Source organism: Protopterus annectens, chromosome 17.part0, assembly GCF_019279795.1.
Source record: "Protopterus annectens isolate FY-2018-M chromosome 17.part0, PAN1.0, whole genome shotgun sequence".
NCBI classification, from domain to species: Eukaryota; Metazoa; Chordata; order Ceratodontiformes; family Protopteridae; genus Protopterus; species Protopterus annectens.
In genome coordinates this window covers 133,063,873-133,081,463 of record NC_056751.1, presented here as the reverse complement: position 1 = coordinate 133,081,463, position 17,591 = coordinate 133,063,873, and the positions used below count along the sequence as shown (strand labels likewise).

Sequence of the window (17,591 nt, the reverse complement as noted above, 5' to 3'; positions counted from 1 at the left end):
TTGAGTGCTGTAGTAATTTGCAGCTTATGTAGTGCTTACAATGAGTTCTGAACAAGTGCTGAGTTCAAAGAAACAGATTTGAGTGCTGAAACTAGACAACTGGCTAGTTATAAGAAACCAAAGTAAGCTAGAAGGCTTCCCTCCAACACAGAAGGGCCTGGGGGCTCAGAAGCCTACAAACAGTCTAGACCACTTAACAGGAAAGGCAGGAAACAAGCTTAACATTTTTTTTGTTCTCTTTCCCAGATGCTCTCTTTGTACACAGCAGGAGTGCCTGAAATCAGAATATGATCTCACTGCACTCAGTTGAATGAGCAAATGAGATGGGCCCAGAAGGAGTATCCAAACACAAATTTACAAGAGGGGCAGGTAGTTTCAAAGCCACTAAGATTAACACCAAAACAAAAACAGGGAGGGTGGGTGAACATATTCATGCAACACAATTAAATCAATTTAAATACTGTATTATTTGAAAAAAGTGCAAATAAAAGGTACTTTTATCACTTTATCACTTTCTTCCTTCTAGCTTTCAAATTTCCACTGGAATACCATCTATTCCTGAAAGCTTTCATGTACATTGGTTATACATCACCATTTGTATCTCATCTCCTCCTATCTCAGTTGTTGAGCATCATTTACCTCTAACCTTGACATATTTAAGTCTACCACAAATATTTCCATTTGTGATTTTTCATTTTCCCCGCTTCTCTGCTTTATATAAATTTTCACATAATTTCTGAAATATCTCTAATACCTGTACAGGATCTCTGGTTATTTTTCTTTTTATAGGTTCCCTAAATTTGACAACACCCACTCTGCTTTGTGTTGCATAAGTCATTGTGCAAAAAGTTTTTGTGTTCTGGAGTTATTATCAAAAACAGTTGATTAATAGCAGTCTTTCTAAATTCACGCAGATTATCCAGGTACTCCTTTATTTTCTCTTTAGCACTTTGCAATTGCACCTCTTTTTGTTCTGTGAGATTCACCTTATTTTGTAATACTTAAACCTTTGTAACCCCTCTAAATAATTCTTATTACTTAACAATTTTTTTGTTTTGTTTTGTTTTACTTCTACCCAATTTTTAAACTTCACTTTGATTTTATTCCACTCACTAGCTATAACCTGTTATTTTAGACTTTTTCCAAGTAAAATTTCCCACAGAATCACGTCATCAGTGTGATATGTGTCACAATATATCAGCACAAATGCATTGGGGCTGCGTACAACATACACACTGAAATTCAGCTTTTTTTATTTTCATTTAATTTTCTAAAATTGCTTTAAAATTTTGTGATGTGCACCTTGTCTGCAAAAAGGATGCAACTAGTTCAGCCCATTATCTGGCAATTTTGTCAAGTAAGTAAAATTTTTGGACATGATCTTTAAAAATGGCATGGAGTACTAACTTCTCACTCTTCTTTGCATCTTGCAAAGGATCATGTGAGATTCCAAGCTACTAATCCTTGCACTGGATGTCGTCTTTCCTAGTACGCCTGGAAGCTTCTTGACAGGTTGTGATGTCCCTGCAATGGCCCAGTAATCAATGAGCCCCCATCCTTACCACTACACCAGTGAAGGACGTACATATTGGGAGGATGACACTCACAGTAAAATACAATTTCCCTTAAGAGCACACAGAGATTGTAGTCAGTCTGGGGCTGGTTTCCACCTCTTTCTCCAGATTTCCAATAAGACTCCCCACTGGCAAAGATATAAGGTTAAGATTTCAGCTAAGTGACCAAGCTAAGACCTCCAGCACCCACTCTGTCCAACCAGTGCTTCGTGTCCCTGCCCAAGTAGCAGACACACACACACTTGGAGATTTGATTAATATACAAACACACACACACATATACCTGGGAAAGGCTGGCACAGGTTTACTAGCTATGCCCCCTTCTGCCCAGACTATAAGGTAGTTATCACTTCCACCAACCAGCTCTTATCAACTACTTTTAAGGGCCTTACCAAACGGTGCCCAATCTTACCGTTTAATGTTACTGTTATCCAAATGGTAAGTCTGACCAACAGCAAGGCTATTGGAGTGGCCTATACAGTGTCACCAAATACGTATGCAAGTACTTTAAGAGCTTAAATATTTCTAAACAAACCAGCCACAATTAAAAGGTTTAAATATATTTAATAATAAATAATAAAAGAACAAGACAATACTCAATAACTCAACACAGTGACTACAGAGTTCAGAATCATGGGAAATATTTTAAAACAACATTGCAGGACAGTCTCAAATAAATACAGAAATCATCTAAACTAATATTTACTATATTCTTATCTATATCTAAAAGAGATGACTGTACCCTGATTACTTAGTATTAGCAAGATGCTGACAGAAGTGCTGATGAGTGGGATGTTTCTAGGTCCAAAGACAAATACAAAATGCAGAGTCTCTAAGGGAGTTCCCAAATTAATATCAAAATATTACTACTGGGTCAGCTGGATGACATCACTATTTGTCACCTGCCTACAGTTCCCAGGCTAACAGAAACTTAGAATTTAGCAGCTCTCTGTGTCAAAAATACATATCTCTCAGAAGTTTGCCTAGAACTAGAAGTCATAAAACAGTTAAGTACTTTTACATTTTAAACCTAGTCATTATTTCAGTTTCAAGACAATAGAAAAACTTTTAGCTCTAGATATCTTGTCTTCTTGCTGAGCTGAAACTGAGATAACACAATCGTAAACAATTTCAACTTATTTTCTTGAGGGTTTGCAAGTTAACTCTATGTTCCAGCTTCTACCATCAAAACATACATTTGCATAGGCATATAGCTTATATACATTTCTGGTCTTTTCCAGTAGGGTACACTGTGGTTACATTTGTGAAGCTCAGTGCATAAGATACAGTCCAACATACACTTCTGCACCAGTAGTTTAATATCCACATAACATATAGTTTTCTTACGTTTGTAAGACAAGCATATGAATCATGTTAATATTCACAAATGAAATATGATTATTTACAAAATTCCAGATAGCTGGGCTGGCAGTGTTACATTTCTATATAAATCATATTAATATTTTCAGGTGACATATAATTATTTACAAAATTCTAGCTAGCTGGGCTGGCAGCATTTCAGTTTGTCACACAGGTCTTAAGCTTTCCTGTTTGCTTATTTTAGGGATGGATTGAAGCATTAGCACTGCAGCAAGCTTCAGTGTTATGCTACTTCACTAGTCAATGGGGACAGCTGTATGAACCTTGACTCATGAGTTACTGACTGTAGGAATACTTTAAAGATTTTTGTTTTCTATGATTGTGGGGAATTTTCCAAACAACGCCTGTTAGAACTGGTATCCAAACTGGTATCCAAACTGACCAAACCGAAAGAAAGAAGTAAGAAGCATGTGAACATCTGCATGGCCTGCAGTAAGGATGTCATGGCATGAATCAGCAGAAGACAGCTGTTGCCCCTTGCTTGCAAGCAAGACATCTAAAGAAAACCTGTTGTGTGAGTATTCTGAAAGGAGATTCTAGCTGTTATTGCAAACAAAAGACCTCTCAAAGTAATAACTGTATTTTCTGCTCATTATTTTGCACTCTATTTTATGTCCCCACTCCCAAAAAAAGCCCTAAAATGCTTATGGGCTTGTTCAAGAGTAAATTTAGATTTTTTTAGCCCATACTGTTTCCCTATGACAACTCAGATCACTGTGTTCACTGAAATAACTAATGGTAGTAACATATGAAATCCTGCTATTAGAGGAAATTTTCAGAAAATGAAGTTATAACTTATGCCCAGAAGTTATAACTTATGCCAAGAGTGGTGTTTTTACTTTGTAAATGCAACTGTCAGTAAGAAAAAAATGCTCATTTTCCAGTCATTGTTATGTAAGTCAGCTTAACAGGTATGAAAGCTTTTCTGATATAGTCAACAAAGCTAAACATTTTTTTTTAATTTGGTGATAAATTACACAGCATCTGTTCTAAAAACATTTTTTTTTCTGTCACATGAATCAATAACGGGCTACTGGACTTAAGAACGGGTGATTTTATGTGTTTGCAGTTCATATGGCTAAACATTTTTCTTTCACCTGGGTATTGTTCATGATTAAAATTACAGCAACACACAGCATTGCTTGGTCTGGCAGCTTATGTTTTTCATATCATATAGGTTAACCTATAGATCCTTGCATAGTTCTTTATAAATAGTTGTCTCACCTTTATAACATACAACACATAACAAATTACTGTAATGGGCAAAATAAAAACATAATACATTCAGTGACAACATACCTAGCCATCCCTAGATTGCAAAAGCCAGCAGGAACGAACAAAATATCCAGCCTACAAAAGGGGTGAGTTCCAAGAATATCATGAGCTGCGACAAGACAATGTGGAACCAGTGGAAGCAGAATTTCCTTACACTTTTCCCTGAGGCAGTCAGCAGTAAAAACACGATAAGGAATGTTTATCTGAATATGAGCACCAGGATGTAGAAAACGACAAGGGTAATCCACATGACCACAGTGGTGTTGATCCCATCTGCAAAAAAGAAGAATACTGTATGGATGCTAATATGTGGTGTAAAAGAGTGCAGTAGTATAATTAAAACAACTGCTAGAAATTATGTAATACTAATCAGACTTTATTGGCTGTTTATTTATGGAGTTATAACTGAGTTAAAAGTCATTTTAACATCCTAGTCCTGCTGATCATGTTCCCTGAGGTTTGTGTACTGCCCATCTGCCTTACTAGCACTTTCTAGAGGGGAAGACTAATAAAAGACCCCCTAAGGACAGCAACCAGGACCATTTTTTAATCCAAAAATTCTTTCTAGAGCATGATCCAGTGATATCAATGTGAGAACTCCACATGTGTTTCTAAATGTGCAGTCTTACTACAGAAATGTCTGCCTATGGCAAGCCCATGGCTTCTACCTAGGAAATGTCAGGCAGTACAAAATAAAAATGCCCTGAATGACGACAAGTGGCTATTGGACATCTACCCCCTTTCCCAGCCAGGCCTCCAGAACCTGGTCGTTAAACAAGCCATTGGCAGCATTACAAATGTGAATACCCTGCAGAATCAATTGTTAAAATGTTTTGACTCTCATATTACACATTTATTACAATCCTGTAACATAAGTCATTACAGCAATCATGTTTATTTATAGCTGTGTGTGTGATTGACTGGCTTCCCAATGCAGAGGAATAAAGTGCTGACTGAGAATCAAATATTCCAGGATCACATAGTGATTCATGCCTTAACGAATATGGTAGGAAAGGGTGGGAGCAGTGGTGTCAACACATCCATCTTAGGTAGACAAAATATGGCAGCATCCAGTGAAGACAGGTATCACAACATGCAACAGGAGTGATTGAGATGTTTGCACCCCCCCCCCCACACACACACACAGACACTTTGTGAATTTACACAGTGGACACACTTGAACTTATTGTGTGGAAGCAAGCATAAACCATACGAATGGCAGTGTAGAACAGCGTGGATACCAACCTGCAACAAGGGTAGGATTAGGCATTAAAAGAAACGTCCTTAAGCACTGAATGTGACTAATGTGACTCCAGGAAAGAGGAGCATACTATGAATTTCCCCAGCCTAGGAAAATTTAAGGTCTGCCCTTAAATGCAGGTGGCCCTTTGATGGGAGGTGTGTGAAGTCAGACTCTCAGATGGCTTCCCTCTAATCAAGAAGAAGCTTAAAGGAGGTGCAGGGCAGAAGATCAAACAACCACTATGGCAGTCTGGGCGACAAGCTCCTCTGAATGGCTCTCACCTCTGTCACTGGTCTCCGAGAGATAAGCGTACTGAAGGAACAAATGTTTTACAAATTTATTTGGGGAGGGTGCTGATGACAGCTAGACAGAAAGGGAAAAAATGATACAGAAATAGATACACATCTGTGACTGGGTTACTATAAATATCTCACTGCAATACAATACTTCTTCTATGGCACAGAGTTGCAGCTCCTGCACTGGAGTTGATGTTCAAAACATTTTTCAAATGGCTGTAAATGTCATATGTTGCTCTGGTGGCACCAAGGGATCAAGTCCTGTCTGGGTTACCAGATTTCCATTAGTGTCTCAGGTGGCTGATGCAGCAGCAGGGACGGATGAGAATTATCATCCCAGGAAAGGAATGCAGTCTTATGGGAGTTTCCTGCTTGACAATCTCTAATGGAGGCTAGAGAGGCATGGACAAACAGTGGAATAAGGGATGGACCTTGACTGAACTATGGCACAGGTGAAGACAAAATGTCAGCATATCCTCGTTGCAACCCCCCCCCCTCCCCAATACCTTTACATTCCATACTGGCTCAGCCCAGAAGTGAAGATAGTCTGGAGGTAGAAGGAGAGGCTGGCAGACTTGTCAATGGATGGGTTACACACCATACAGAATGAAGCCTGGGTGCCAAATTAAAAAAGAAGCAGTGAATGACACAAGAAACAATTATCTTTTGCTGAAGGAAGTAGGACCTTATTAACTGAAACTGCTGAAAGGGACTCCAAAAGTACACTAAAGTCCAATACCAGTTGCAGCCAGTGAATCAGTAAAAACACTGCTGCAGTATTTTGCATACTCTTAGTTCAGTAACTACTGATTTAAATTGATGCCACAGGAACATGCACCTGTAATGAACAAAAAAATACCAAAAAACCTTAGTTGCATCTATAAAGCAACTTGCAAACTTCCCAGTTTCAAGACATCAAGGGAGATATGTAAATAATCAGTTGTTGTTTGTCTTTCGGCTTTTCCCGGTTAGGGGTCGCCACAGTGGAACTCCAGTCTGCTAATGATTGGCAGTTGGATTTTATGGTGTTGAGTTGCCAGCCTGATGACAACCTTCAACGAAGGCACGCCCATTCAACGCATGTCTTTCGAACGCCCACTCGACCACAGGGAGGACATGCAGACTCCACACAGAAGGCACTCCCAATCCAAGCCAAGAATCGAACAGGAGAACCTCTTGCTGTGAGGCAACAACGCTACCGCTGCACCACTGCGGAAGTACAGATACGTAAATAATCAGTGAAAAGTGAAAATGCTTCAGCATATTGGTTCAAAAATGCATAAAGATAATTAGAGAGAGATGGAGAGGTGCTCGTTTAGAATGTAAGGGTAGATACGTAAAAAGGTTCAGTAAATGGATCACTGCTGATCTCACACTATAAAACTTTTATTGTTTCTGAGGAAGACATACTGATAGATAATAAATAAGCACTGCAGAAAACAGCTGCTATCCCAGGAGTCAGCAAAAACAAGATAGCTAGTTCCACCTTATGAAAGAAAAACATTTCTCCTAATCAAAGGGGTCAGAAAATCTTCAGTAGCCTCTTCTTTGATAACAGCACCAATACAAGTCACCACAAACGCAAGTCTCACAGTACCTGATTGTAAATTTGTCAGTTTTACTATGCATGCTGTAATAAAACTGATATAGATGATTTTACTTTTCAATATGACTGCTGCTACCATTTTTGGAAAACTTGTTGTCCAATCATGTTCCATGATTCTATGAAATATATTCAATACTTCCCTGCAAATTTAGTCAAATACTGGATTTAAAGTAAGCAAAAAAGCACAATGTTGACTTTTAATAATATTCAAAAAATGTTTTTATGGAGGCTAGCAAGCTTTGATTTTATGGCCAGAAATGTCTGGAATGAGCCTTCAAGTCCCAAGAACCTACAGGGAGCCTAGAAGAGAAGTCTTCCTGCCTATAACCATCCATCACTGTGGAAAGAAAAAAACAAACTAGAGCAAAATGGAAATCCCATAAACCCACAGCTCCAAACTCAGAACCAAAGGAGGCCCAAAACAAATGAAAGGGTGACCCAACTTCATGAAAACCACGTTAACCCCATATCAAGGAAGTGCCATGCCATCCCACCCCAAGGAAAGAGGCAGCATTCATACCCAACAAAACCAATCAGAACCAAATACGGTCCAGACTACACCCATGTCTAGGCAACCATTCCCTGCCCTTGACAAGAAAAAGGTTAATTAGAAAAGGAAGCACTAGTTCTAAACCTAGAAAAGGCAGTCATTCAATAGGCACCAGAACTGTCCCCATTACTGTCACACTTGACTGTAAACAGAGAAAAAGAGGCTTCTCTTTGAGTAGGTACACCACAGGAATTGGAGGCATGAAAAACTCTTCATAGAGGTTCCCTAGCAGACTTCTGTCGTCAACATTCCAGAGCTGAGTAGACTCTGGAAATGAGGGATTTCAAAATATATCTCATGCAATGGTGGGTTATGCACAATCAGAGATTAACAGAGACTCTCACTGAAGACCCCATAATGAAGGAGAAGATTCCCAGGAAAATTCATCCTCCCAACACTCTTCCCATTCTGCAAGCAGAGTGTGACAGGCCCAAGGACCTCTAACAGGAGAGGGGACACTAAGCAAATAAAGTACAGGAGTCACCTCAGTCCTATGCAAGGAAGGTTCCCTCACAAATCCATGCAGTAGTGTAGTCTACACCGTCCTCATGGCAGACGAGGGCTTGCATTAATAATACTGCTGTAACAAGGTAACTGTAGAGGAAAAGGAGGACTACAAACTTTGCACCACTGCGGAAGTACAGATACGTAAATAATCAGTGAAAAGTGAAAATGCTTCAGCATACTGGTTCAAAAATGCACAAGATCTATTGTGACAAAACTATTTACAAAATAATAGACTAAACAGGAAGTAGGAAGCTAGTTTGACTAAGTATTGCAACACTTTTCACTCAAAAACCTACTGCACAGCTGAGTTTCTTACCCTGTTGTACTAGCTTAAATAAAAATAAGGTGTTACGACAGTTAATCCTGACAAAATGAGGGTAGAATATTCAGCAGTACCTTCCAAGAACATGGATGATGAAAAGATGCTAAAGCAATCTATTTAAGACTGATCTTACAAATCCCATCCTTCCTTGTAACTATGCATTCAGTTTGGGGTGTATGACAGATACTGAAACACGTTGCCATTCATCCCTGTCAGATCACACTACTGCAAATCCTGAAGTATTTACATGCCGAGTATCTGCTAGAGTTGCTTACTCTTCCATTTTAAATAATAAAACAGCAGAAGACAGTTACTAAAACACCACAATCAAGAAAAAAACGGTCCAGGCGAAAACAAGGATGGCTGTTAACTTATTTATTCAAATGACACAAGCGCTTTCGCCCTGACTCAAATGCAGGGCTTTTTCGAGTCAGGGTGAAAGCGCTTGTGTCATTTGAATAAATAAGTTAACAGCCATCCTTGTTTTCGCCTGGATCATTTTTCTTGATTGTACTCTTCCATTTTGCTATAATCCTTCCTTCTGCCTTACTATATGCATATCAAACTGTTCCTGAACGGTACTCCACATTTTGATATTTTCAAAATATAGCGTTCAACCAGCATGGGATTTAGGTTCTATGTCAATAAAGTTTAAACTCTTGTTCTGAACCAAAGTCTGAGGTAGACTTATCATTTTAAGTTAAAACCATGTTTTCTATGATAAAGTGTCCTCTGCTACAAAAATTTCTGAACTGCAAGTATTAATGTGCAGATAACCTTTTCCTCTTTATGTTGTAGTGCCCTTAAAAACAAATCACACATTCTTCTCCAAAGACGATCTCTTACAGAAATTTTAATTGATTAATTTAACTCCTAGCCTTCTTCTCAGAGGAAGAGACTAAAGGAGGTAATATATTAGACTAACTGGGTATACGTAGATAATCAGATTGAGGCTTCTTTCAGAAAATCAACTCTGTTATTTTTGTACATGCAAAGGACACATAAGGAAAACAGCTGGTTAGCAGGCTGCTTTAAATGGTTGGGGAGCTCTCTACTGAAATGTCAAGACTCATAGATTCATAGGTTTATACTACACTAATGACAAACAGAATCTTTACAAGCCTAGCCATGCAATCCTGCACAGTTTTCTCCCCAATTTCCTTGAACGGCTTCATGGTGGGGTATGTTAGTAAAGAGGTAGCTAAGGGTTATGTGTGTGTTGGGGGGTATGTTAGTTGGGTATTAATTTACTTATTGTCAACCTCTGCTCATTAGAGACATGGGAGCCAGACAAGGGGAGTGAATTTGCGACTTCTCATTCAATAATAAAAGTTTGTTTTAAATAGGGTCAGGGATGAATTGGATGAATTCTGCTTCACATAGAAGTGGGGCTTATTCCACAGTGCAGAGATCCTTTGAGGCAAATATCAACTGCTCCAGCATGTTCTCTTTATGTTGCAGACAAAGCTCAGGTCCTTGGATCTAGCATTTCTGGTGCTGTTTGTTTTGTGAATGTGCAAGAGATTCATCAGAGCTAGATCTGAGGGCACCTTATATGCTAGGCATAGATCGCCTCTTAGTAACCTGTAGGAGACAGAGTACAGAGATAAGGCTTTAAGGCGATTTGTGTAGGACAAGGTATTCATACCCTGGATTCTTCTGGTGAGGAACATTTGAGGTCATTCCAACTGTTGCAAGTGCCTGGTTAGGTACGTGCAAAATGGGGCATTGTACTCGATGGATCTGATAAGGGTTGAATAGAATGGTACTTTAACTTCCTTGGACATGGATACCATACCTTTGCTTATAAGTTGAGCGACATAGAATGATTTTCTTAATATCTTGGCTAAGATTACTGTCTACATTTATTCACAGATCCCTAATGACTGGGACAACCCTTAAGGGTGTTTTATTGATGGAGTAATTAGCTTGGATGGACAATTTCCTAAAGGGCACTATATTGCATTTCTTCACACTGAGTTTCAATCCATGGCTTTTACACCACTCATTTGTTTTTATTAAACTCTCTTATAGGATGTTGCTACTGTTGTGGGGGAAATCTATGATAACTCCAAATTTACAGTCATCTACAAATTTGGTGATCCAGAGGCCTCTGACATTAGCCTTCACTTCTGAGAAGTAGATACCAAACAGGAACATGCCCATAATGAAGCCCTGGGGTCATCTGCTGGTGACCGGTCTCCTGGAGGACATGGTCTCACTGATCCTGACTTCTTGGGTCCTATCTGTGAGCCAGGCAGAAATCCAGTGAATTATATAGGGATTTATGCTTAATTCTGAAAGTTTGTTAACAACACCTGAGTGGGGTATTGTACGGAACACCTTGGCCAGGTCAAACTAGGCAGTATGCACTATTTTTCCCTTATCTAAATCCTTGGTGACCCTAATGAAGAAGTCATCCAGGCTGAATAGGCAAGACCTTCCCTTAACAAAGCCAAACTGGGATGGAGGTCCAGTGACTGTAGGTTACCAATGATCCATAATAACCATTATAATTCATTTCATGGCTATGAATATCAGACTTGTCAGACTGATGGATCACAATGCTGAGTACTGAAACGAATATAATACAACAAGGCACTTCCAGAAGGTCATGAAAGGGCAAATCCTCTGAATACACAGCTCTATAATAGGACTGGAGTAATAGCTCAGAAGACTTGCCCTTAGTCACTTGTATACATATGTTGTTCTTCTTTCAGCTTTTCCTGGTTAGGGGTCGCCACAGCGGAACTCCAGTCCGCTAATGACTGACAGTAGATTTTTTATGAGTGCCAGCACAACACCCAACCTACAACGAAGGCACGCCCAAAAAAAAGAAGATATAGTGATGCTCCTTTCTGTGGCCCACTTTCAGATGAGACTGCTTCCATGCAGAAGAAGTATGATATTGTAACTCCTTGCTTAGTTTAGGCACTACGTGGTGGACTGGGTGAGCTGGCCAGATGAGGAGGAGAAGACCCAGTATAGTTTCTAATCCAAGGTCTAATCCAATTTATGTACAGCCAGGAGTGCTGCTCTCATCTGTAAACTGTTAATGTAACCTCACCCTTCATAGAGTGATCTCACTCACTGCATAATCTGGAAGTCTAAGCGAGTCCCTCACCATATGTAAGTGAAGTAACACTCATAAGAATTTGTGCTAGTTTTGGGTGCAGAAAAAGACTAATCAGAATTATCCCACCAAACCAGGGGCTGGTGAAAAAGGATTTTAAGCAAATATGGTGGCTTTGTCTGAAACTATTGACACTCACAGTGCAATGCAACGCATGCATCCTCAGGTTTGCATGTATGAATGGCACCATGAAGTTTGTGGCAGCCACCAAAGCCCAGACAGCACAGCACAGCACAAATAGAACGTGGAATCTAATGCACAGCTTTTTCACCCATTAGGTAAAGTGACCTCCTAGGCTGGAATGTCCAACAATAAAAAGTGTCTAACTCAACACCAGTAAAGGTTATTCACTGAGCTGGAATCAGACAAGACTTACTCCAATTTATGATCATCGTTCAGGACTTCGACCATAAGATGACTTACAATGTTACATTCAGCAAGTTCCAGGATGGTGTTACTAGAATTCAATCGTCTAGATAAAGGAACATAGGGAAATTTTTTCTGGCAATGTTTTAGCAATCATGATCATGTCCTGGTCAAGACACTGCATGCTGAGGAAAGTACAGATAGCAACACTGATGGAAGTGATGTCCACTTAGAGCTGGAGGAATTTCCTCTGTGGATACCTTATTTTGAAGTGATAAAAGCTATCCATCATAACAGATTATACCATCCAGGCAGACCCTGCAGCGTAGCCATCTGAAAGTGAATGCAAACGGTGTGTTGGTTGATGTCAGAGAGATAAACAGGATGTAAATCATCTGTATCATTCAGGACCAGAAAGAGGGAACAGTAAACCTGTCGCCATCCAAGTTCTGAAACTGGGACAGACTCTAAAACATCTCTGAGAACAGATTCTCTTGTCTGTCCCAAGAATTCTGATAAAACAAACTGATCTAGTTGTCAAGATCTTTTCAGGAGGGCTGATGGGTTATAAAATGTGGTTAAAACTGACCACATTAGAAACAAAGTGGTTCCTTTGACAGTTCTCCACACCAGGGTTTACTTGTCAAAAAGAGCAGTTAATGGCTCTAAGCGTAAGCTTAGTAGAAGAGTAAACTTTCGGTCACACCTGTGCAAAACTCTAAACTTGCCAGTTGGTAAAGTGGCAAAATCATGTGGTCTCTGAGACATATTCTGCAGTGAGGAGATCACAAAGAACCCATCATTAAAGACGCTTGCTGTGTCACTCTATCCACTTAGGTGGGGGGATTAGAAAGGACACTGTCCTCTAGAAAGCTACAGCAGCAAAAGTAAGCTGCCTCCAGGCAGCATTGACAAAATCCTTAATGTATGGTAATAAGAGAGGGGTAACCTAGTGTTTCTCAGGCTTCTTCAAAAGAAACTCTTAACATGGGTGTCTGAGAGATGGAAAACGAGCTCAAGCCCAGCCTAAATTGTTCCTCATATGCCTGACAGCCTCTTCAAAGGTGGGACATCAATCAATGAGTTGAGAGGAGTGGATTCATTATCCCTTTCCAGTAGAGACATTGATCTCAGTAACTTCCAACTCACCACAGGGTCCAAAATGTAGAAAGTTCCTCCTTACAGTAACTGTGGGAGTACTTGTATATGGGGTGTCACGTGAAGGCGAATGTGTGACTGAATGTCAACGATGTTTCTGGATGTGAAATGTATCAAAATCTTCACTCTTCTTCATCTCAGAATAAATGATTAAATCCCTGGCACTTGTAACAGCTATCATTGTCATATTCCTCCACAACACAGTAGGGGCACTGCTGGTGTCAGTCTTGCCAGGTGCTTTGAGGAAACCTGATATGCCATTGTTTAGGTATACAAATGCTGCACCTTAACAACAGCAGTGAGGACTGAAATCCCAACTATACAGGTGCTAAGAAAGAGTCGGCAGTCTCAGGGGAACTCACAGCATATATAAACAGTATGTTACACAATGGTAAGAATTAATACAAGTGTATGGACATTCCTAAAAGCAGGATTTTACAGAAAGAATGTCAGACTGTGATTGGTGAAGACATTCCAAAACAAGGAAATTTCAATGAGGATCTTCAGTTTATTTTTCATCTCCGAGTTCCCCGAGACAGACAAAGAGATTCAGATAACAAATAATACAAGAAGGGTAAGGAAGAAAAGCATAAAGAGACATAAGAAAATGAAAACAAACTGTGTGTGTGTGTGTGTGTGTGTGTGTGTGTGTGTGTGTGTGTGTGGTGTGTTGTATGTACATCACAGAAGGACAGAGTGCAGAAGACAATAAGAAAAGCTACAACACAGAATACATCTGCAATGGCCTGTATCCAAACAGCAGTTTGTAACCACCAAAGGCTATTATTTCTGTTAAGTGCAAGAAAACAATACACTTTGCTAAAGTATGTTATAATAATAACAATAACAACAGTAATAAAAAGCAAGCAATAGTGCAGTGAGATAAAGTGACACAGGCAAAGAAACCCAAAGAAGGCAAAATAAAAGTTCGTACATAAGGAATGCGTATAATGAATGTACAAATGAGCATAAAGAAGTGACAGCGATGGGCAAGTGCAAAATAAAAGAACATAACAAAGTTCACAGCAATAAAGCTAGAAACTATAACAAAGGTACTAAGCCAACAGTCAATGACGATGGGAGACTCAGATGTTTATGCAAACATACTGACTAGTGAAATGCAAGTTAAGGCTGCAGACTAAATTATAGATAACCAGTATGTATATTTCAGAAATGTCTTTCCCTGTGAAAGGATGGTTTGAGGCAGGAGCCACAGTAAATAGCAAAGAGACTAAATCCCTTTACATTGGCTTATGGGGCACGGATATGATCTGGTGATTTATCCTATGTCAAGTCACTGGGGATAATAGAAACACTACATTGTAAAAAAAAAAATAAACAGAGAAACAAAACAGACTTGGTGGACAAATTAAGTATATGCAACAGTACTTCTGAGGGGGCTAAAAATTGAAAATGCATCAATTAAAGTTGCACAGTGGTCTTAAAGTATGGATTTGTAGGAGTCCAGCAACAAAGAGTACATTTTCATTGCAGAAGGAAAGCTGAAGAGTAGCTTGAAAAGCTAGAAAAGAATGTCATTATTAAAAAGTTATCTGGTTCACTGATACACAGGGATAAAACTCTGACTGTGGCCAGATGACCCAAGTTTGATTAGCAGCTCAGGTGCTTGAAAGATGGCCAGATGACCCAAGTTTGAATAGCAGCTTGGGTGCTTGACAGAGCTGGGAGGAGAGTATGGGAGTGCCAATCCTGCAGGAGATGGCATGGCACAGATGGACACATACAAACATGATCCATCAGAGGAGAGGACGTCAGTGTTGGTATACATCCTTGGGGTGGTCCTTCAGCTTACAAGCCAATGGCTGCTGGTACCCTTCATTACAGAGTGTGCAGAAGTGTGCATGTAGACGCAGCCAACTTGTTGTCTCACCCAGGGGGTTTGGTTTAGGCTGCACAACTGCCCTAATTACCAGACTGCCAACAAGTGTAAAAGCAACCCTCATGACTGCCTGTATAGTGACCCTCAATATGTTTTTAACTCTTGTACTGTACTGTGTTAAATTTTTTAATACAAAGGAAAGCATGGACCGACTGACTGGACAAAGTCTGATCTTCAGTAAGCACAGAGTCAAAAAACAACCAGAGAATAAAAATAATATCTAGTCCTGTGAGATGGGTCTCTCCCACATTTTCTGGATCAAAACATAAGAAGCTTTGCAAGATGAGACGAGAATTTGTACTGGCATATGAGTACTAAATTGAGCAATTGAAATTAAATTTACTTTAAACTTACATTTTAAATAGAATACTAAGCAAAAGGAATAGACCAAGGGCATTTATCAAACTGAGTTATGATCAGATTAACACCAACCTGATCTATATTGACAGAGCAGGAACATTACCACATTTGCTAACCATCTCGGCCTGACGAAATGCAAAAGACTGATATATAGTGCTACCTCTGCATCACATACTTTTTTTTTCCAGTACATGATACAGTAGGAGATATAAGACATTAGACATGTCAGAATTACAAACAACACACAAACAAACACACAAAGCCAACGGAGCTTAAACTCTGCACAAAAAAAAAAAAAATTAAAAAAAAAAAAATGTCAGAATTACAGTTAATGATATTATAATATATGAGAAAAGTGTGAAAAAGCTTGATGAGACATTAAGAAGAGTACTTCACTGAAGAGAATGAAATAAAATGGGCACGTGACTTTGATTTCATGGGTTCATATTCTCTGGCAGAGTGACATCATCCATTGAAAGTAAATGTAGTTTTCAAGACGACACTTCTAACAAACGCATTAAGAGATAAGCATCCTAGTAACTATAGCTAATTGTAATTCTAGAGTCATTAACATTCACCGCCCCAAGTACCGAACTTATTAAGATGTTACTTTCCACTGGTCTGAAAAACACCTGCAATCCCTAGAACAATCACAGAAAAAGACCTGCAGTCAGAGACGGTTTTTGCCCTACTATGGCACTCAAGGCAGACTCATACTACATGCCCAGCTTAACTGGTCTGCATGCAATGTGAGTAGAGGATGGTAACCAGAGAGTCGCTGATGATTTTATTAAGTCGTTAACAAACGTAAAGAGGCCTGCAAAATACTAGCTATTGTATTGGCCTGGAAGCATTTATATATGTACATGTCTGGAAAATAATTTGTTCTTATCTCAAGCTGAACACCCTTGGAAACAATATGACATCTAAACCACCACTAAGGATAGGCAGATGGGCTCTTAACACTGTGACCATACCAGTTTACAGTGTAGTACATAGAAGAAAAATAAAATACTACAGTTTAGCTAGGCATCCTGTAAAATCTAGAGAAAATGGAGACATGAAAACATGGCAGTGGACTGTATAAATACAGTAAACTCTCAGTTAACTGGAACCCATGGGGATTGGTAGTTGCCGGATAACTGTAATTTCTGGTTGCTTGAGAGTTGCTATTAAAAATAGGCCTGACTAATACTGTACCCTATACTATTTGCTTGGTTTGACTTGTTCTCAGGTTGGGGAGAAAGGGAATGTATTCCTATCTTCCTTTTTAAAACTCTAAACTCTAAAAACATAAAGTATGTTTCTCTTGGGGGGGAGGGATACAGAAAGTGCAATACATGAAAATCGTACTGTATTTCTTCTGTATTTTTTTGCCAGTTGCTTGAGTGTGCCAGTTGCTTGAATTCCGGTTAACTGAGAGTTTACTGTATTACTACAAAATATGCATTCACAAGTATTCTGACAGTTAAGGAAACTAACATACTGCAGCAAGTTAGGGAGTTCTGCATAAATTAAGTTATAAGAAGAATAAAGACAGTGATGCTGAAATAAAAAAAAAATATTAGAAGCATAAAGAAGAGACATGTTTCTGCCAATAGAAAGTACTTGTTAAAAGAGACAGTAATTACCATGGCTAGACAATTGAAAAAGGGATGCCTAAATGTACGAAATAAAGCACATTTTAGAGCTGTCATATAAAAGATTTTGTAACTCATTATGGATGAACCAAATAAGAAGACTCTAAAAACTGGTTTCTACAACACTATAACACAAGTTTATCAGTAAAGATGTCTGAACTACCTACAGAAGATTGGCAAACATCAGCATAGACTTTGATGGATTTGTGTAAAATAAAATGTATTGTTTGTTTTAAATGGTGAGAAGGGTGGCTGAGTAGTAAAGTAGTTAAAAGTTGCTG

The 17,591-nt window shown here is 39.1% G+C and overlaps 1 protein-coding gene across 5 annotated transcripts in view; it reads right to left on the bottom strand.

Moving 5' to 3' along the window:
- LOC122791373 (aminopeptidase O (putative)) overlaps nt 1-17,591 on the bottom strand; it is a 2,634,672-nt gene that overhangs the window by 2,216,413 nt on the left and 400,668 nt on the right. For 4 of the 5 annotated variants that reach the window (XM_044059091.1, XM_044059088.1, XM_044059087.1 and 1 more), the window contains exon 5: nt 4,254-4,502. The exons of the other annotated variant lie outside the window; for it this stretch is intronic. In XM_044059091.1, coding sequence (XP_043915026.1) covers nt 4,254-4,502 — 249 coding nt within the window. The remainder of the gene's footprint in view (nt 1-4,253; nt 4,503-17,591) is intronic. 5 annotated transcript variants of the gene reach the window in all.